Genomic DNA, 21851 nt, shown 5'->3' with positions numbered 1-21851 from the left:
CACTTTCTCTGTCTTCTAGAGGTTCCCAAGCGTATTCCCCGTTTTCTTTATAATTCCCACTCTGTTCCAGATATAACTGGCTTTAGACTTGTCATTTAGAACTTTTGTGTTAACGTTTGAAACACTAAAAAAACGTGCATTGAGCTGACTCACTCTAGTGCAGAGGTCCTCACAGTTCATAACATGCTTGAGACCCACCTGCAGACCCACGGGTTTCCTCCCCGGGGTGGTGCCCCCGAAGGCTCACGCTTAGCAAGCAGGACCTCTCACACTGGGAGAAACTCCCCCAGGGTGCTGGACTCACGGAGAATACCGATACAGAAGTGTCCCTCAGGCCCGAGCACTAACTCAGCCATTACGTGGATGTTCACCAATGGTTAAAGGAAAAGATTGAATTAGAGTGCACGTGCTTTGTTAAGAATGTACCTACCTCTTACTCCGATGCTCTGATGTCAGATTGTCTGCCCCAGTGAGAACGGTTCTTGTAGAAGTATCAGCATAAGACAGACCCGAGTTTAAGGCCCTGGTTTTGTTCTGTCCTGTTGAGATTTGTATCATCTGAGAAGTTAGTGGCCTTTGTAACCTACTAATGAATCTCTTTTCCTTTCCCTTTTGTTCCATGTAGAGAAAAGTGGTAACGAAACTACCTCACTGGGAATGTCATCCTTACCAACGTCAGACGGACTCAGCCGTCCAGCCCCTTCTCCGGGACGGAGCCCCGAGGTCGGTAATCCTACGAGTCTTGCTCGCTCCGTCTCCGCTCCAGCCTGCCCTCTCAAGCCCAGTGACCCTGACCGCATCGGACCTGAAGCTCTAAAAGCTTTGAAGGCTTCCGCTGAATTCCAGGTAACCTCTGAAAAGAGAGAACATCTTCCTCCGCAGGATCTTTCTGATAGTGCTTCTTCAGCAGACAGCGCTCCGGCGAGCCGTGCTCCAGCCACGCCTCTGCTGAACTCACCCGAAGAAGCCGTTGCTGCGGAGAATATGGAGAAATCTGCTGAAGGAAGCACCCAGGGCCTCAGATCTCCTCCCCACACAGGACAGCAAGCTAGTTTGTCTGTCACGGCTGCCGGTGTGCAGGAACCACTGGGGGCTCCAGGTGAGAAGGGTTGGCATCCGGAAAGTCAGAGCCCAAGTGAAGGGAACGGCCCTCCACAGCACCGAGAACCAGGGAGTGAGCGGCACGAGGTTGTACAGCAGGATGCTCCGCGTGACCGAGAGCGGGGACACTGCTGTGACACAGACGACTCTGAACTTCCTGGGGAAGGGCAACAGAATCAACCAACAAGTGTTGACTTGGAAGCTCCAGTGAAAGAAGACGGGCTGCAGGAGAATGTGGACCTTCCAGGCACAGAGGAAGATCCTCTCCCTGCAGGACGCTTGGGCCGCTCACCCTCAGAAACACTTATGGAAGTAGATACAGTTGAAGAGTCCCCAGGTGCCGTGCTTAACTCAGTGGATGGTCAGAATGCCGGTGTCAAGAGCATCGGTGCAGCTGATCTCACCTTAGATAATCCCCTGATGGAAGTAGAAACATCAAAATGTAACCCTTCATCTGAAATTTTGAACAATTCGATCTGCACTCAGCATTCACCGCTCCCGGACACTAACGTTGAAATGTCTGGAACAAATAAAGAAGATGGGGGTTGCTCCCCGCCTGTCAGTCTCTGTGGCAGTTGTCAGCCCTCCGTGGGGTCAGCAGAGGAGCCGTGCTCTTCTCTAACAGCAGCCTTGAAGGAACTCCACGAACTCTTGGTTATTAGTAGTAAACCAGCTTCAGAAAATACTTCCAGGGAAGCTCTCTGTCAATCAGAAATGGTAACCGAGGGCCAACCAGGCATTAAGGAACTCTCTGAGAGGTGGACCCAAAGTGAGCGTGTTCCGACCACCCAGCGTGACGCGCACCTGCAGGTCTCCTTTCGTCAGACCGTATCTGTATCGGTGAGGGCAGCAGCGTTAACAGACACTTCAAATGGTGCTGGAGTAGATGATGCAGAAAACATTCGTGTCAGGGATCCAGGTGACGGCCTAGTAACTGATAAGGAAAGTGTCCCTGAGTCTAGGGAATCCGAAAACGAGAGCAGTTCTGCCGCTCTAGCCACAGCAAAAGCGTCTAAGCAATTACAGTGCACCGTAGGTGTGGAAATGTCACCCAGACTTTTAGCAGGCGAGGAGGGTGGTGTCAGTCTCGCTTCCGAGCAAACAAAGTCCTTGTCCAGTTTCACATTGGTTGAAGATTTGGGTCAGGGCGCACAGAATCTGGTGAGAGACAGGCCCGAGACCGGACAAGATGTCTGTCCTGAAGCTGGGGGGCCCCTGCTTGAGTTTGGACCGCCCACCAGCTGTCCATTGTCCAGTCCCTCCATTCTCCCACCACTGATCTTTCCTGCTGCAGACATTGACCGGATTCTCCGGGCCGGCTTCACTTTGCAGGAGGCACTTGGGGCTTTGCATCGAGTTGGTGGAAATGCAGACCTTGCACTTCTTGTTTTGCTAGCGAAGAACATTGTAGTTCCTACGTAACCATGGAAAAGTGGGCTAGATCATACTCCATTCCCCTAAAAGAAAAGCTATAGACACACACACACATGCACTTGCCACATACACAGTATATGTAGAAACCTGCAAGCAGAATGTTGAGCCAGATTTTTTTTAAAAGATTTTTTTCGGCCAAAGTAACTTATCTCTTGTCTGATGAATTTGTCTATTCTATTTGTTAAAATTTGGGCCTTTTAAATGTATTGGCAGTATGTGCATACAAAAGCTTTTTATTATCATCAAGATTATGTATTCTGGAATAAAGTTGATGGATTTGTGTGTAGCATACGATTTTAGAATGAGAGTGAGTGCTTTGAAAAGCAGCCATGAGAAAGCCTGCCACCCCTGCGGCTCAGAGCACGTCACCTTCCCTCTTGGCTGTGGCTGTGCTGTGGGCTGGGTGTGGCTTGGTGGCTCGATTGTCCATTTACACGCCAGATCTCATGGTCTGCCGTTTGGAATTACACTTAGTGCTCTGTGTATTGGTGATTCATCAGTTATAAGAGGAAATTGAAGAATAATTGATCTCTCCTAGACCGGTATGTTTTTATTCGTGTGAGTAGGGTTTGACACTTTTATGGGGTAAGTTGGGGAGGATTTAAAGCTTGGGCTGCTCTGTATGCGACAGGCTGCTGCGTGGATTGCCAAGGATTTTGGGGTGGCGGGGGCATCAACCTCAGAGTGGAATGTGGTGCCACCCAGATAGAAAAGGGAAGTCTGTAATTCCATTTGCAAATGTCTTGGTGATGCTTCCAGAACTATGAGTGGAAAACAATGGCCTAAACACTGGAATTTACTAGAGAGTGGGTTTGCTAGCATCTTCCTGATCTCACCTCAACCCTTAGTGACCAGCAGTGAACCCAGAGTTCTGCTAAGGGGTCGATTTGCCAGCAGTTCATTTCCTTTCTAAGCTCATCTACCGGGCAGTCCTTCTGAAGTTCAGTGTGAGCTGTGATCGGAGGGAGATACCGTGACGTCTGAAAGCTTTGTTGCCGGTCCATCTCGGTGCTCCGAACGGTCGGTCTCTTCGGCGAGTGGCCTTTACGGCAGTGGAGATAGTAATGGCAGTTTCTGACTCAAGTGGCCTTGGTAGAGATTTCCATCCCTTTCTTTCCTCAGGAGTTTCTTTTTTAAAGCAAGCTGCGTCACGTTTGTGTTTACCATGTCAAGGTAGAGTGGGGCATAGTATATAGATGTATTTATGGTGGCCTTTTTAAATATGAGGACTAGCCCTTGGAAATCATTGTCCTGTGGGCCCCACTGTGCAATAATCCCACTGGATAGATTTTAGGTAGTTTTTCCCAGAAAAGTAAATTATCTTAGGTACCTAGCAGGAATCTGAAATCGTGGTTTTAGTGGAAAGAATTTTGAGAATGACTCCCGATTCCAAGCTATAGTTCGCAACGTGTTTGTGAAACTTGATGCTTTGAAAGGGCAATTCGTGAACTTGGTGTTAAATTTGATTTTGTCTAAAGTCTTACTCTCTTTGCAAGCTTCTTCTTTCCTTCCAAATTCAAGTCATTGAGCACAATCAAAATGGAGGCTCATATCTCAGGAGTTTTTGAAATTTTAATTTGTGGGCACTTAGAGACCTTTCTCTTCTGTCCTGTCCCATCTTCTTTTCTTTTTGCTGTGATGTTTGTATCTGTGTTGTGAGTCTTGAGTGATGTGACGGAAAGTCACGTAGATTCATCACGATCCTCCGAAGTTGGGAAATGGTTGGCAGAAGGAGCTGTGGTTTACCGTTTTCACGAGGGCGCTCGGAACAGCAGGTCAGCCAGGTTGTCTTAAAAATGTTCTTTTAGACAATCACCTGTTGCAGACCCTTTCGCCTGCCCCGCACCAAAGACGTAAGATGCACTAGGAAACTGCGCATAGGATTTCTGCCAACCAACTCTTAGAGCTGCGACCATAATGAAGTAATTGGTGCTATGAGGGAAGCAAAGTCCAGTAGCAATGCAATAACCCCTGTATTTGCTTTATGGGTGGTTCCTGGGAATGTATTCTAAGCTTACAGATCTTTAGGCTTACGAAGTGGGGTGGGTGTGAGGTGGGGAAGTCATCGGTGACAACAGACTGTCCTAAAAAAGGGTGAAGATGGGCCCCCCAGTCTTCTGTCTGAGCAGTGGCATGCTGCCCAGTGGCCGGGCCGCTGAATTTTCAGTGTGGAGATCTGGCAATCAGTCCCAGGGAGTATAAATATAGCATAGCAGTGTGGGAAAGGTTTTATTACCCTGGCTTTTTACGTATGTGTATTTATTTTTAGGAGAAAATTGAATAGGCCTATAGTTGTACATGTACTCTTCTTAGGAGTTCTTTGAATGAATGAGCTGAACCCGCTGGCCACATAGCCCTGTCCTTTCTCATCATTCATTTTTCAATGCATAATTGCTTTTGATCTTTAAAACCTTATTTTCGTGTCCCATCATTTGTATGAAAGTAAAGTCGCCGACATTGTTAGGATTTTGAATAATTGTAAAATCACGCAGTTCTTAAAACACAAAGGGAATTAAGTAAGGGACATGACACTAATGAACTTTCACAGTCCGTTTTATTAAAAGTGCAGAGATTCGAGATTTGCTTCTCTAAAAATGAGTTAAAATCAGTGTGAGCTTCTCTGGTGGCCGACAGAACTGGTCCTGGCCAGCCATCACCAGTGATGGGCCACCTTACTGGACAGTGTGTCTGCCCCGTGGTCAGTGCTCACCTCCAAGGCTGGTCTGTTTATTCACCAAAGAGGAGAAGGTTGTCCTGTCAGACTTCTGCAGTTCACCTTAGGTTGATCTCTGTGGGTAGGAGAGTGCTCAGTGAGCGGGCAGCCCCGCCTGACACAGCTGTGGATTTTGCCACCAAAGCTGGTAAGGACTTCCCCGTGTACCCCTGGGGACCTCTGGGCACCAGCCGGCAGCGTTCATTCCTTGGTTTGGGCCGTAGGCATTAACATCTAAAGATTACCAGAGAGAATGGGCTGATGGTGGGTGTGTGTTAAAGCTGGTCTGCCTTGGAGCCTGTGGAACCTCCCAGCGCTCCTTTCTCCATATGGACTAAAGAAAGACACAGCCCATGTGGTTTTGTTGGTTGTGGTTCTTTCTTTTTTTTTTTTTTGTCCAAAGCATGTCTCCAGCAAGAGGGTTGCGTAAAAATGGAAAGATACATGAGACTGTGTGTCACCGATTTTGATAACCAGTTACAACGGGAACCTGCCTGTTCTTCCCTTAGCACAGATTTCTCTCTCTAGGAAAAGCCATAAAAACTTTGTTGGTTTAACCATCAGCTCATGTGTACATATACAGGTGTGGTTGACAAATATCCGACAGTTAATTTTACATAGATTGAAAAGCAAACAGGTTTTGTATTTACAGATCTATCCTCCACATCCGGTGGCTTTTACTTTTATCCTGCTATGTATATTAAACAGCCTTGCCGATAACCGGCCAGGAAAGCTGCAGTGCATTCTGATTTCCTTCTCCTGCCTGTTTGCCACCCGCGGTGAGAGCAGGCAGCATAACTGAACTGCTGTGTGTTTCAAATTTATCACCCGTAACCTCTCCTAAGACAAGCTAACAAGATTATGCATTCTTCCAATCTCTAGCACAAGTACCAAAAAGCCGAATTTCTCCTTTGAATTTGGTTACTTAGTATAGTCTCTGGCTGACTTAGAAAGAAACCGTCATCAAGAGTTTCCCTTCCTAGAAGACGCATGTTAACATTTTAGGAATTGCATAATGTAGCTTTCTTCCCGAAAGAATTAAAAGCACCAATTCCTCAAAGACCGAGTACATTTGAAGCGTGTCCTTGAGAACTGTGGAAATGTAAAATCATGACTCAAGCTCTGTACCGTAGAGGTCAGTGAGGTGTTAGTGAGGTGTTCCTAGGAGCTCACTGAATTAAGAATTTAGGAGTAAACCTTTGAAGTACTTGACTTTCTCTTGTGCCTTAGTTTCTTCAAGTAGCAGAGACATCACATTTCGGTGGGGAGTAAAAGTGGAAGGTTCCAGGGAGAAAGTTTGAAAATGGCCTTCCTGGAAAAAGGGCATGCATGGAGTGGTCCTAAGACTCACCTTGGATTCAGAATTATCCTGCACCAAATCATTAGATTTCCCTAGACAGAAGACTTCGGATAGGGTTTTTTTCCATTGGGAGTTCCAGAACACAGCTTCTAGATGTTCATCAGATGTTTCTTTGTTGCACTATCAGTATTTTTTGGTGACTAAGACAGAGAAAAAGTTAGGGAAAATCTGTCTGGTACTCTTGAAGGCTATACAGTGTCTTTGAATAAGAATTCATTGATTCACAGGGCACCTGGCTGGCTCAGTTGGTGGAGTGTGCGACTCTTGATCTGGGGTCATGCGTTCCAGCCCCACGTTGGGTGTAGGGTTTACTTTTTTAAAAAAATCAATCAATTTAAGTACTGAGAGCCTGTGTGCGAGGTACTGGTGAGGACTGAGGACACAGGGAGGACTAAGCCAGACAGGAGCCTGCCCCCGTGAAGCTCTGTCTGTTTAGGGGACACGAAACAGACGGTAACACTAAGAGCAAGGTCTGTTTTGGCCTATTAGCATGGTTTTATTTTAAAAGCCCTACTGGATAATTTGGTTCAAATTCAGAGAATGGGAAAATCAGGCTCAAACTGGAATTAGATGCTGTGAGCCTAAAACTGCTCTAAAGTTTTTTAAAAACAATTTTTATGGAATCAGAAGACCAACACAAAATGTTCAAACGTTTGATAGAAGTACTTGAAGAGATCAGCATAGATTATCTGGAAATAATTTATGCTTCTGGGGAAGGGGGGCGGGGGCAGGGGAACCGGACAGGATAGAAGCACAGGTAAATGGGACACGATCCCAAGTATGTAGCAGTGACCGTGAGCTTTCCCTCCCATCAAGGCATCCTTCCACGCAGGCTAGAAGTGTGGAGTGTGCCCGGGCATCCTCCCTCCCCCCCCTGAGCATGGCTGCTCTGGAATACTGACCACCTGGTCCCACAGGACTTAGAGGATTCTGTGGGATCTGCTGTTTTTTTTTTAATGTTTTTATTTATTTTTGATACAGAGAGAAACTAAGCACGAGAGGGGGAGGGTCAGAGAGAGAAGGAGACACAGAACCGGAAGCAGGCTCCAGGCTCTGAGCTAGTGGTCAGCACAGAGCCTGACGTGGGGCTCGAACCCACGAACGTGAGATCTGACCTGAGCCGAAGTCGGAGGCTTAACCGACTGAGCCACCCAGGCGCCCCTGGATCTGCTGTTTTAAAACAAGATGTGGAAAAGCGAATCTAGAGCGGAAAATGTAGCGAGCGATGGCTCCAGGACTGGGTGGGGGGCAGAAGTATTTACAAAGGATTCAAGGCTCTCCCGAATCTCTCAACAGGATAGCTCCATCAAAAGAACATTCTTTAACCCATTATTTGAAATGTCACCATGTACATTGTAATCCCGAGGCATTCAACCTGACCGCTAGTGACCTCTGAGGCCTACAATTAGAAAACTCACAGGTTTATCGGGTGTATGTTGGTGATTGGTAATTTAGACCCTCTGGGGGCTGTAAAAGGTGAGGGGATATGGTTGGTAAGTTTCAGGGCACAATGTTAAGGAATAAACTGCAGAGAAAATGGCTCAAGGACTTAGGAGTTAGAGAATGTTTATTTTACCTAAAAAGGTTAGGCAGGTTACCGCAGACCTGGGGTGGGGGGGTGTAGAATACAAAATTAGGATTTTTACAGAACTATATTTCTCTAAGTACGTACCATGCACAGGTTCTCATTAGCCCACTTGGGGAGGGGGCATTCTGGGTAGTTTTCCCTGGGAAAATCCATGTCTGGTGGGAAATGATTTGGTTTGCCAGGAGTTTGCGTTATACATCGTTGAATGAATGCATCTGTGGTTTAGAGGAAGGTAGACCTCTCTCAATCTCCTGCCAGAAGCAGGCAGGCGAGCTGGTTGGTCTCCAGCTTCCTTCAGCCTGAGATCACCGGGCGCCGACCAGACTTTTCGTTCCCTGTGGGCCGCTCAGCCCTCTGAGTGTATGCCCCCTATCTGAGACCTTTCTCTCTGAATGATTATGTTCATTCTCTGTTCTCTCCAGCACCCCTTTGAGATGGTTCTGGTGATGCTCTCAGAGCAGGTCAGCATACTGATTACATGCTTTTTTCACCCGTGCACCTACAGCAAAAACGGATTTGCTCGTTTTTATTCAATACCGTGTTCATGGCAAGCTGGGCCTTCGCTCTCAAGAAAGCTTTGTTTACCAGTTTTGTAGCCACATTTGGCAGATCTTAGCAAATAAAAACCCTTCTCTGACCCCTTTATTTGTTCTTGCAATTGCTCATGACTGCTTTTCTGACTTTAAGCTTTGAGACTACTGCATCTTTAAAAAGCTAGGCAGATTGGCGCAATAGGCTTGCCAGTAGCTTAGTCGCTCCACAGCGCTTTGGTTTTGAGAGTTGGGAAACTCAGAACTTAAGGGAACCAAACTCAGGAATCCCACAGTTGGCTGCACTGTGCCCTTGGTTTACGGGCTGGACATAGGACCTGTCTGCAGCTGAGTGAGCTAGATGCGCTTGGGTTTGAGGTTTTGTCACATACTGAAATGTTAAGTCAGCCCGAAATAATCGAAACACTTTATTTTTCTTTTTTTAATAGGAACTTTCTGAAGAAAAAGTGATGTGTAAAACATTTGATATTTAAGACAATAAAGTTTTTATCATAAGACTCTTGTTTGGTCAGTTTCTTTTAAATTGAGATGATGACTTAACTTTAGTCCTGATCCGTCTCCCTGCCCCCTTGGAATCACTTGTACCCGGGCACCGTGAATTGTCGGCCGTCTGCCTGTACCTCAGAAGAAATCGGTTAGGCCCAAGCCGTTAAAGTTAACTTCCAGATGTGACCGTGCCTGACTGGGTGGGCAGCTGATGGCGCTGTAACAGACATAACGCCGTGGTAGCGTGTCGTGGTCAGATTCGCCTCGAGCCAGGCTGCTTTGCCACTTACTGTGACATGGGGTAAGTTTCCTAACCTTTCTGTGCCTCTGGTTCCTCATCTGTAAAATGGGGCCCATCTGGATGGTTGTAGGGATTAAATGAGTCAATACTGTTAGTACCTGGCACATACTACGTGCTCCTCAGATACTAGCTAGTATTATTCATTGCGTCACGTAAGGGATTTGAGAACACTAAGTGCAGTTTCTAGAAGTTGGGTGGTTCCAAGAGTCAGATGTGGCTCTGCCCCACGCAGCCTGTCATTCAGGGTCCTAGGCTGCCAGAGCTCTGCTCTTCAACATGTGGCTTCCAAGATTACCGTGGATCTCGGCATCCGGCTGACAGGAGAGGAGAAGCAGGGTTGCTCATGGGAGTTTTCCCACCAGGCTGGGAAGTGCAATGCATCCCTTCTCTCCCCACGTTCCTGGCTTGGGACTCTGTCCCACGGCCCTGCCAAAGTGCAAGGGAGGCTGCAAAATACAATCTACTGTGTGCCCACGGTGAGGAGCACGGTCAGGTGTCACCGTACCCCTAGCACTGTCCCCCGAGGAGATGGTTCCGTATATTATCCAGGCACTCAGCTGGCTTCAGTCCAGAATCCCCCGCGATGCCCCGTCCTCCTTCAGGTCTTGATTGTGGCTTTTTATGGTCTAGCAAACAACTCAGGATAAGTTATCTGCTCCTGCACCTTATACAGTGTTGGCTCAGGGACAGCATAAACTGCATTAGCAAATCCCACTCAGAAAAGAGAAGAACAGGAAATGCAGCCCTTCAGGAGGGGTTGGCGCAACTCCTCTGCTTAAAATTCTTCAGTGGAAGGAGCTCCCGCGTCCATAACCCACAGTCCCATCTGAAGTGGGTGCTAAGTCGACCTTCCTTGGGAGCTACCCAGCTCTCTGAGTTTATTGCTGGCACAAGTCTGGAGGACGGGATTGTCTAAAGGCTCGGAAAAGAGGCTCTGGCTTTTGAACTCTGGATTTGTAGTTTCTTTGGCAAAACAATTACTCCGTAACAGTGGCCTTCTGATTATTTGCTCCAGTCAATCCTCCGTTACCAGTAACCACACTCAAGAGTTCTTTCGTGTACACAGTCCTCAAGCATGATTCATCTCCTTGTACCAGCTGAATCTGAGGCCCTAGATTTCTTAACTTGGTTCCTTTTCAGTTCAGCTTGCAACAAGCCAATGCTTTCCTAAACTTCAGTCTTTCTCATAACGTAAAAGTCAACACACAACTTGAGTGTTCAACCCGCCCTCATAGACCTGAACTTCAGGCTATGCAGTTAATGCAGTCAACCATTCAAGTTGCCACAGGAGAGTTTTAATAGATGTTTTGCTACTGAATGGTAACGGTCTCCTGTTTTTCTAGCCTCCCCATGTCAGTTTCCCTCTTGGCCACCAAGACTGGGTCTTTTGGGTTTTTACGGTGACTATCCCATTTCAGTACCAATTTCTGTATTAGGCAAACCACTGTAACATACTTAACCCAAATGTAGGTAGCTGGACACAATGGAACCTTATGTCTCCTTAACAGCCCGCTGTGGGTCCAGGTCAGTGGAGGTAGCAGGGTTTTCATACTGTCGTTCAGGAAACAGGCTTTCAGCATCTCTGCCATTTTCACCCTGCTTCCAAGGTTGCCCTGGTCTTCATTCACTTGGAAGATGATGGAAGAGAGGAGAGAGTCAAGCTCAAGTGCTTTTTACAGGCCTGACCTGGAAATGGTACCCATTACTTCCTGCACACGTCCATGGAAACCACGTGACTGGCCACATCTAGCTGAAAGACTGGGAAAGGTAGACCAGCTCTGTGCCCAGTAAGAAGAGATCAACTAACTCAGTTTTTATTTCCGAAAGAATATCCACATTCTAATGTCTGGTCAGGGGACAGAGCCTGTCTTGACTCCCAGTTATATATTCACAAAAATGATTTTGAGACTAAGGAGTAACTTGGAAACACCTTGGGGGGGTTAACCAATGTGGAGTCACTGCTTTGGGTATGGTTTGTACTGTGGGGTCTTTCCTTGAGAAGATTTCAAGGACCTGGACCAGCTGGTACATACAGGAGCAGCAGAGAAATCCCTCCTAGTCCTGTTAGCGATTTTTCACCTGTCTGATAAGAATGACGACAGCGAAGGCCACTTCTCGTTGGAGGTAAGAATTATGTTGCCATGTCTTAGATCTCAATCTTTTGATGACCATTTGAAATGAGATTTCCAGTACTTAATAGAGTGATAGAAATTGTGAGACATAACTAGTTGTTAGTAGAAAAAATTATGAGTCCTTGGCACCGAGAAAGGGGAATTCACTGCATCTTTATAAAACCAAAAAAAAAGGGGGGCACCTGGGTGGCTCAGTCAGTTGAGCGTCCGACTTCAGCTTTGGTCATGATCTCACTGTTCGTGAGTTCAAGCCCTACATCAGGTTTTGTGCAGACAGCTGGGAGCCTGCTTTGGGTTCTGTGTCTCCCTCCCTCCCTCCCCGCCCCCCCCCGCCCCTCCTCCTCTCACACTCTCTCTCTGTCTCAAAAATAAATAAACATTAAAAAATGTTTAACAAAAAACAAAACTTTGAAAGTATCAGGGAAACAGGATGCCTCGCTGGCTCAGTAGGAAGAGCACGCAACTCTTGATCTCAGAGTCATGGGTTCGAGCCCCACGGTTGATGTAGAGAATACTAAAAAGAAATAAACTTTAAAAAAAAAAAAGGAGGGGGACACCTGGGTGGCTCAGTCAGTTAAGCGACCAACTTTGGCTCAGGTTATGATCCTGCAGTTTGTGAGTTCGAGCCCCGTGTCAGGCTCTGTGCAGACAGCTCAGAGCCTGGAGCCTGCTTTGGATTCTGTGTCTCCCTCTCTCTCTGCCCCTCCCCTGTTCACACTCTCTCTCTCTCAAAATGAAATAAACATTAAAAAGTAAGTAAAAATGAGGGGGAGTAAATGCATTGGAGAGTTTATAGCAAGAATCTATAGCTTGAGGGAAGAAAATGTGAGGGAAGGGTAGGATATACTTTTAAAAGGAGAAATACAAAGAAATAGGGAAAAAACGGGTTAAAAAGAGCATAGTCCTACATTTCAAAATAAGAGGAAAGCGGAGCGTATTGCCTTCTTACATAAAAGGGCTAAATTGTCACCAGATAACTGCCCTCCTTGTTCAGAGCGATTAGCTACTGATGGGATTAACCAACTATGCCAATTTTTTCTACGGATTTTGTCCTCAGAAAAGTGGGAGCTGCGGTGGTTTGGTTCCTCCTCGAGGGTTACTAAAAGCAGACATTTTCCCTTTTAGACCCCAAGTATCTGAAACCACAGAGCCCTGAGCCAGAAACCCCGCCCCGACGCCCCAAGCCCGCTCCTCTCCGTCTCCCCGAGAAATCAAGGGCAACATCGCCCTTCCAGTTGCTCACTCCGAAACCTTGGCTCTTCTTCCACAACCTGCATCCAATCCTGAAAGCCTGTGGGCTCCACTTCAAAACGTAGTCAAAATCCCATCATTTCTAGAACCCCGGTCCCAGGACCCCTCACCTCTCACCTGGGTCACCGCGGCGGGTCGCCCTGCTCCTGTCCCTGTCCACCCGCATTCTGTTCTTAGCACAACAGCCAGCCTGTTCCGGTTAAAGCAGCCCGCACCTCTCCTGAGCACCCTCCAGTGGGCCCCCTCCCACTCAGGATAAAAGCGGAAGTCTGACAATGTCTCCAAGGGCCCCTAGCCACCTCTCTGCCTTCCCCTCCTGTTTCCTTCCCCTCACGCATCTTTTTTTTTTTTAATTTTTATGTTTTATTTATTTATTTATTTATTTATTTATTTTGAGAGAGAGAGAGGGAGATACAGAATCTGAAGCTGAGCTAGCTGTCAGCGCAGAGCCCAACGCGGGGCTCGAACCCACGAACTGAGATCATGACCTGAGCCGAAGTCGGACGCTTAACCGACAGCCACCCAGGAGCCCCTCACTCATCTTCTAAGTCACCCCGACCTCCATGTTCCCTGAGCTCTTTGTCACCCTAGAGCCTTTCTTCGTATTTGCTATTTCCTTTGTCTGGAATGTTCTTTCCTCAGACACCTTCATGGCTTTTTCTCTCACTTCCTTCAGGTCTCCCCGCAAATATGACCTCCATAAAGCCCTTCTCTGGATACTTGATCTGAAATTGAAGCTGCCCTCCCCCTCCTGTGTCATTTCCCTCCATTTTTCTCCGAAGCACTAACCACCGCCGAATGTCCTCTGCATTTCTCTTCTCGCATCCTACCTTTCTCTCCTGTTAGAAAGAAACTGCATGAGGGTAGGGGCTTATGCCCAGTGCCTGGAACCGTGCCTGGTGCGGAGCAGTCAGTAAGCCCGTGAGCACCATTATGCTGCCGCAGTCCCTCCTCTCAAAGGCCCCAAGTGTCCTGTTAGTGGAGTGACAAAGCAGAATTGTGCCTGAAATGGGGCCAGGCCGCTGAGGTCACTGCGGGCTTAGGGACTCTAGCCTAGGATGAGTGCTGAGTGTGAGTTCACTGTAGATTTTAAAAGACAGATGACAATTTTTTTTTTTTTTAGAAAAAGCACCAGTGGGAGAGGAGCAGAGAGAGAGAGAGAGAGAGAATCCCAGGAGGGGCAGGGCCGGGGGGAGAGAGAGAAGCAGATTCACCCGAAGTGGGGCTAGCGCTCATAATTGTGTGTTCATGACCTGAGCGAAGTCAGATGCTTAACGACTGAGCCACCCAGGTGCCCAAGACAGAGGACATTCTGACGTTAGTAAGTATGCAGGCTTCCAAAAGAAGTAATGCTTTTTTAAGTGATCTTTACACCCAACGTGGGGCTCGAACTCAGGATCCCGAGATCAAGAGTTGAATCCTCTTCAGACTGAGCCAGCCAGATGCCGGCAAGTAGTACTTTTTATTAAACCCACATATACAACTAATTTGGGACGTAGGCAAATGGTTTGTAGGCTTTGACCGTATTTCCTCATCCTTTACCTTCCTAGAATGGAAAAGCCATCAGATGTGAAGGGAAGTGAGTTCATACTGGTCCTGCTTCTCTTCTGTCCTTTTACTCCCACGGCCCCTACAAAGGTTTTCTGCATCCCTATTGGATTAAAAATTAGGCAGGAGATGGGGTGCCTGGGTGGTTCAGTCAGTTAAGCATTTGACTTCGGCTCAGGTCATGATCTCACAGTTCTTGAGTTTGAGCCCTGCATCTGGTGAGAATGGATTCTCTCTCTCCCTCTCTCTCTCTGCCCCTCACTCACACATGCTCTCTCTCTCTCAAAATAAAATAAATAACTTTAAAATTTAAGCAGACAGGGTGCCTGGGTGACTCAGTTAAGCGTCCGACTTCGGCTCAGGTCATGATCTCAGTTTGTGGGTTCGAGCCCCACGTCGGGCTCTGTGCTGACAGCTCAGAGCCTGGAGCCTGCTTCCGACTCTGTGTCTCTCTCTCTCTCTGACCCTCCCCTGCTCATGCTGTCTCTCTCTCAGTCTCTTAAAAATAAATAAAAATCATAAAAAGAAAATTTAAAAATTTAAGCAGAAAATATTAATTCAACAAACACAGACACAGAGCTGGTGCTGTGAATACAGAATCGCATGAACTGAGCAAAGGCAGGGAGTCCCAGGGAGCTTACACGGTAGGGGTCACTTTGAAGAGTGACACCAATAAGAACACGACAGGTAGTAATAAACTCCACAACAAAAATTTGGTAGATTTCTATGTTGGAAGGGACTAGAGACTACTTAGTGTTGAGTAAGCAAGGAGAAAGGTCTCCTGAGAAGCTAACATTCAAACTGAGACCTAACTAAATAAACTTAAAAAAATTTTTTTTTAATGTTTTATTTATTTTTGATACAGAAAGAGACAGAGCATGAGAGGGGAGGGTCAGAGAGAGAGGGAGACACAGAACCGGAAGCAGCTCCAGGCCCTGAGCTAGCTGTCAGCACAGAGCCCAATGCGGGGCTCGAACCCACGAACGTGAGATCTGACCTGAGCCGAAGTCGGAGGCTTAAGACTGAGCCACCCAGGTGTCCCAATAATAAACTTTTTAGAAAGCTTTTTTAAAAAGATGGGGCACCTGGGTGGCTCAGTAGGTTAAGAGTCTGACTCTTGGTTTTGGCTCACTATTTGTGGGTCCAAGTTCCACATCAGGCTCTGAGCTGGGATTCTCTCTCTCTGCCCCTCTCCTGCTTTCTTCCTCTCTCAAAATAAATAGTAAAATAAGCTTTTAAATAAAATTTTTAAGACCTAACTGACAAGAAAGGTCCTCCCAGGTGAGAATTTGGGATATATTACATTGCACTACACTGAGGGAACAAAAAGGCTGAAAATTTCAATAATTTCTAAAAAAAAAAGTTTTTTAAATAAATATATATATTTGAATTTTTTAGAGGGAGAGGGTGCATGTGCATGCACATGCAGGGTAGGGGGGGAGAGGGAGAGAGAGAGAGAGAGAGAGAGAGAGAGAGAGAGAATCCCAAGCAGGCTCCATGCTGTCAGTACAGAGCCTGACATGGAGCTAGATCTCACGACTCTGAGATCATGACTTGAGCCGAAATCAAGAATTGGATGCTTAGGGGCACCTGGGTGGATCAGTTGGTTGAGCATCAACATTGGCTCAGGTCATAATCTCGTGGTTCGTGAGTTCAAGCCCCGCGTCAGGCTCTGTGCTGACAGCTAGGAGCCTGGAGCCTGCTTCAGATTCTGTGTCTCCCTCTCTCTCTGCTCCTCCCCACTTGTGCTCTCTCTCTCAAAAATAAACATTTAACATTTTTAAGAAAAAAAGAAATGAATAAACATTAAAAATTTTTTTTGAAAAAAAAAAAAAAACGAGTTGGATGCTTAACCAACGGAGCCACCCAGGTGCCCAACAAAAGATGTGATCTTGGCTACGCTGCTGTCCAAGCAAGTGTTCCCGGTTGGTGGGCAGCTCTCTTCCCTGCAGAGATTCAGGGAACCACGGAGCAGGAGCGCCCCTTGCTTAGAAGCCCACCGGAGAAGCCGATCACTATTTCTAGCCCCACTCCTGTAGAAAAAGCTTGACAATATAGCCACGCCCTCTACAAAGAAGGGCGTCATCTAGCCGGCAGCCTGGCTACAGTGCTGTCACTGTGGAGAGAGAGGACTTCGGTGAATGGGGGGGGGGGGCGCTGCTACCCTGGGGAAGAGCACCCCTGCCCAGTCCTCAGGTGTGAGAAACAGAAGATTGGCAGGGGCTGGCACCAGCAGAGAGATTTGGAGATGTGTCAGGAAGAGAGGCTGGATTCGATCTGCTGTGACCTTGGAGGCCAGAGAAGAGTCTGGATGTCATGCCGCACTGGCGCCTGCTCAGTTGGTTAAGGGAAGTTGGGGCGCCTGGGTGGCTCCATTGGTTAAGTGTCCAGTTCTTGACTTTGGCTCAGATCGTGATCTCAAGATTCAGGATATCAAGCCCCACACGGCGCTCTGCACTGACAGTGCGAGGCCTGCTTGGGGTCCTCTCTCTTCCCCTCTCTCTGCGCCTTCCCTGCTCTTTCTGTCTCGCTCACACGCATGTGCGCCCTTTCTCTCTCTCAAAAATAAACAAACTTGAAAAAAATAAACTAGGAGGTAGAATGACTTCCCAATTTTCACCAACCTATCTTGCTGACTGGACAGTCATGAGGAAGGAACTGGATGTTCGGCTTTTTAAAAAAAATTTTTTAGGCATATTCTTTTTTTAAAGTAGTTTATTGTCAAACTGGTTTCCATACAACACCCAGTGCTCTTCCCCACAAGTGCCCTCCTGCATCACCACCACCTCTTTCCCCCTCCCCTTTCAGCCCTCAGTTCGTTTTCAGTATTCAATAGTCTCTCAAGTTTCGTGTCCCTCTCTCCCCCCAACTTTCTTTCCCTCTTCCCCTCCCCCTGGTCCTCCATGAGGTTTCTCCTGGTCTCCTGTTAGACCTATGAGTGCAAATTTTTTAAATTTTTAAAATTTTTATTTTAGAGAGCAAAGTAGGGGAGAGGGGCAGAGAGAGAGAGGGAGGGGAGGGGAGGGGAAAGAGAGAGAGAAAGAGGGAGAGAGAGAGACAGAGACAGAGACAGAGACAGAGATAGAGACTCTCAAGCAAGCTCCACGCTCAGCACAGAGTCTGACACGGGGTTTAATCCCACGACCCTGGAATCACGACCTGAGCTGAAATCAAGAGTTGGTCACTCAACTGACTGAGCTACCCAGGCACCCCTCAACATTTTTAAAAAGTAGATTATTATTATTTTTAGTAATCTCCAGACCAAACGTGGGGCTCAAACTCACAGCCTCCAAATAAAGAGTCGCATACTTTTACAACTGAGCCAGCCAGGTACCCCTGGATGTTCAACATTTCAAAATAAAATCACCTAGGCACACCTGGCTGGCTCACTTGGTGGAGTCTGTGACTCTTGATCTTAGGGTTGAGAGTCTGAGCCCCACATTGGGTGTGGAAATTACTTAAAAATAATATATTTAGGGGCACCTGGGTGACTCAGTCAGTTGAGCATTCAACTCTATTTTGGCTCAGGTCATGATCTCATAGTTTGTGAGTTCAAGCTCTGCATCAGGCTCTGTGCTGATAGCACAGAACCTGAAGTCTGCTTCAGATTCTGTGTCTCCCTCTCTCTCTGCCCCTCCCCTGCTCATGCTCTGGCTCTCTCTCTCTCTCTCTCTCAAAAATAAATAAATAAATAAATAAATAAATTAATTAATTAAAATTCCAGTTAGTTTGCATACAGTGTTATGTTAGTTTCAGGTGTAGAGTTTAATGATTCAGCACCTCCATACAACACCCAGTGCTCATCACAAGCACCCTCCTTAATAGCCATCATCCACTCAACCCATTCCCCTGCCCATCCCTCCCCCTTTTTTTTTTTTAATTCTTAGAGAGCTATAGAGAGTAAGCAGGAGAGACGCAGGGAGGGAGGGAGACAGAATACCAAGCAGTCTCCACGCTGTCAGCGCAGAGCCTGGTGCGGGGCTCAAACCCACGAACCGTGAGATCATGACCTGAGCTGAAATCATGAGTTGGACACTTAACCGACTGAGCTACCCACATGCCCCTGTTTGTTTGTTTTAAATGATCCAGTCCAATGACCTTTTTAGGATGTGGCAGGATAAAGCTGCCAAAATTTTTTCCTATCTTTTCCCCCCTGAGGCAGCACACATCTTTGGAAAAAGAGTAAAGAGCTGGTACAAGGCTGTGGACTTTCTATGATGCGCCTTCTTTCCCAACTTCATCCCTCCCCTGATGGAGTTGTGCAGTTGGGAGGCTTAGGTCAGAACAATATTTAAAAGAAGAAGAAGAAAGTCAGTTTTCCTGTGTCACTGCTTTGGAAACGAAGACAGCGATTTGCCTGAGGCCTTGGCATGAGTCAACTGAGGCTTCGCCTCCTGATGCCTCAGAGTCTCATGCACTTTCCACATGACCAGCCGTCTTGTGCAATAAGTGAACGAGCTTCAGCGACTCCCTATAACAGGATTGGTAGGCGTCCTGGGTTTTTTTTAGTTTGGTTTTTCTCTGAAAAACTTATTTATGTTTATTTATTTTTTAGAGAGACAGTGAGAGTCAGGGAGGGGCTGAGAGAGAGGGACACAGAGGATCCAAAGCTGGCTCTGGGCTGACAGCCGAGAGCCTAACCTGGGGCTCAACTCAAACTCACGAACCATGAGACCATCACCTGAGAGCTGAAGTCAGATGCTTATCCAACTGAGCCACCTAGGCGCTCCTGCTTGCTTGCTTGCTTGCTTTCTATCTTTCAGGTAATCTCTAAACCCAACATGGGGCTCGAACTCACAACCTCAGGATCAGGAGTCGCATGCTGTACCTTCGGAGCAAGCCAGGTGCCCCCTGAGTTGCCTTGTTTTTGACAGTCAAGGATGAGTTCCATATTTGAGCTCCGGGCGTGGGGCCATTATCTGTACGCGAACACACCCTTGGCCCCTTGCTGTTCCCTGCAGGAAGTCTTGTAAGGCGCCTCGCTCTTCTCCTGCCCACTTACCCAGGCAGACCTTAGGTAAGTTTCTTCTGAATGCTGTAAAAAGGTGACTGTGACAATCCCCCAAAGTATGAAGATGTAAACAATATGGCAGAAATACCATCACAGGAATATAGCCAAGCAATAAAAACACATGCCCAAGCTATCACGTGCCCAAGCTGTGAGGAGCCATTTATGGGAAGGTGGCGTCCAGCAGAAGAAGCTGCCCAGAAGACGGCTTCCTATTTAACAGCAGGGGAGAATCACAAAGTTAATTGGTTCCACCTTGGGTCAGTGGATTCTCATGAGCCACGTTGGATCTGACAGGTTGGGGCCTGCTGGCACCCTGGCCCGGGAAGGTGGGAAGGGAGTGCACCAAGGTTATTAGACTGGTCTTTCAGGCAGGTTCCTCCTGCTGGCCACCGACACGTTTGGACACATGACTATTTCTTTCTTCATTCAAAGTAATGAGTCCTCTGCTCTCAGCCTTTCCTCTACCTGCCCAGCGACTGCAGCCTCTTGTCCACCTGGCATTCTATCTGAGCCCAGCTCCATGGAGACTGTCCTCGCTTATTTTTCTGAGCTCAGTACTAATAAGAAATGCCTTCAGTTCAGAGACTTGACTTCTTTTCCTAAAAAGGGTTAGATCAAGCCCCTACAGGATCACCTGCTAGAACAGTATGAAAAATGAAAGGGGTCTTTGACTCAGGATACAAATGGTTTCCATCATCTGTACAGGAATTGTGTGAGAATACATGGAACAGATGTAGATAAAGCACTTAGTTCAGCGCACGGCACACAGTACTCATTACTCGTCATCATCATCATGAGTATCAAGGACTCTTGACCTAGATCCTGAAGTGGTAACAGAATGCGATTCCTCAGGTTGGTTCTCTTTCCTTTTCTTGACCTGTAATTTTGTCCCCTTATTCAGTGACATAAAAACAAATCAGTAGGCACCTGGCTGGCTCAGTTGGTGGACCATGAGACTCTGGATATTGGGGTTGTAAGTTCAAACACCATGTTGGGTGTAGAGATGACTTTAAAATGTTAAATCAAAAAGACAACAACAAAGAGTAACTACCGCCATCTTGAAACTCTCCTGGGGAAACTGGGGGATGCAGAGGGAATTTTTGGTTGTGTATGGGGAGGGGTCCATTTAGGATAAGCTGCAGAATCAGTGTTTCATGTCTGTGCTGGGGTGACCGGGTCTGGGAGGCTGAGGACGGTATGCCCAGACAGAGAAGTGGGGAAATAGGGAGCTGAGGTTGAGAAGTAGGGTGTCTTAAGATAAAAAGGGTGATCATTCTGCAGTATACAAATATCAAATCGTTACGTTGTACACCTGAAACTAATGTTGTCAATTACATCTCAGTATCATTAAAGTGAGAAAAAAAGAATATAGATTGACTTTTTTATTAGAGAAAGAGAAGGAGCACAAGCAGGGAAGAGGGGCAGAGGGAGAGGAAGACAGAGAGTCCCAAGCAGGCTACAAACTCAGCATGGAGCTGGACCCTGGGCATGATCCACGAGCCTGGGACCTGAGTGGAAATCAAGGGTGGACTGCTCAATCAGGCCCCCCAATATATTGACTTAAAAAAAATAGGGCAGGACTAATGGATGTATCAGGATATACTGATTTGGAGACCAAATGAGCTAAGAGAGCCAGGTAGGAGACTGAGGACTCTAAGTGTAGGTGGTGAAGAGACATTTGGAGAGGGGTGCTGTGGGGATAAAGGAAGTTGTTATGGTGGGTTTCAGGGCTGAGGGACTTGGGGCTCCCAGAGTCTGTGGACCCATCCAAGAGCTGGGATATGGGTAAAAGTCAGAGTAGGATATGGGTAAGGATCAGAGCAGGTGTCGGGACTGGAGGGGAAGTGCAGAGGGTGTGTTTTGGGGGTGGGGAGGAGCCCCAGGGACCTGAAATGGCCTTAAAGTTTAGGAATAGGCGGAGGGGGGAGTGGGGAACTGAGGAGACCGGCTTTCTGGGCGAGTGAGGGTCAGAGCGGCCAAGAAGACCAGAGGGTGGGGGGTCTCTGGGTAGGTCGAAGTGGAGGTGCCAGGGGCCCTAGTTCTCTGGGGTGAAGGGGTCTCACGACCCCGGGCATGGCAGGGGCCTCCGGGCCGAGGAAAGCAAGGGTCCCGGTGGGGTCTGTGGGCTGAGGGATGTCGCTGGCTGGCGGGGGCGGCTTGTCCAGACCCCTGAGATCTGGTGGGGGACTCCAAGGGCCCCGGCCGGAGTGGGTGGAGGGGCTCGGGGTCGCCCAGGAGGGCCGGGAGACCTGAGTCTGTGGGCTGGCAAGGCCAGGGCGCGGGGCCCAAGGTCTGTGGGGCCCCGGGGGGCCCCGGGCTGAGGGGGCTTCCGCGGACCCTGGCCCGAGAGGCCGCGAGCCGACAAGGGCTGGGGC

At 47.7% G+C, this 21851-nt stretch overlaps 1 protein-coding gene across 4 annotated transcripts in view; it reads left to right on the top strand.

Annotated features, from left to right (window-relative positions):
* LOC115298270 (protein DDI1 homolog 2) overlaps positions 1–3063 on the top strand; it is a 37045-nt gene extending 33982 nt beyond the window's left edge. For 3 of the 4 annotated variants that reach the window (XM_029946808.1, XM_029946810.1, XM_029946809.1), the window contains one exon: positions 626–3063. In XM_029946808.1, coding sequence (XP_029802668.1) covers positions 626–2523 — 1898 coding nt within the window. In that variant the 3' untranslated portion in view covers positions 2524–3063. The remainder of the gene's footprint in view (positions 1–625) is intronic. The other variant, XM_029946811.1, reaches the window with a different exon arrangement.
* The last annotated feature ends 18788 nt before the right edge of the window (positions 3064–21851 follow it).

This window comes from Suricata suricatta, chromosome 8 (genome assembly GCF_006229205.1).
Source record: "Suricata suricatta isolate VVHF042 chromosome 8, meerkat_22Aug2017_6uvM2_HiC, whole genome shotgun sequence".
Taxonomy (NCBI): Eukaryota; Metazoa; Chordata; class Mammalia; order Carnivora; family Herpestidae; genus Suricata; species Suricata suricatta.
The sequence above is the reverse complement of the archived record's forward strand: the minus strand, read 5'-3'. Positions and strand labels throughout refer to the sequence as shown.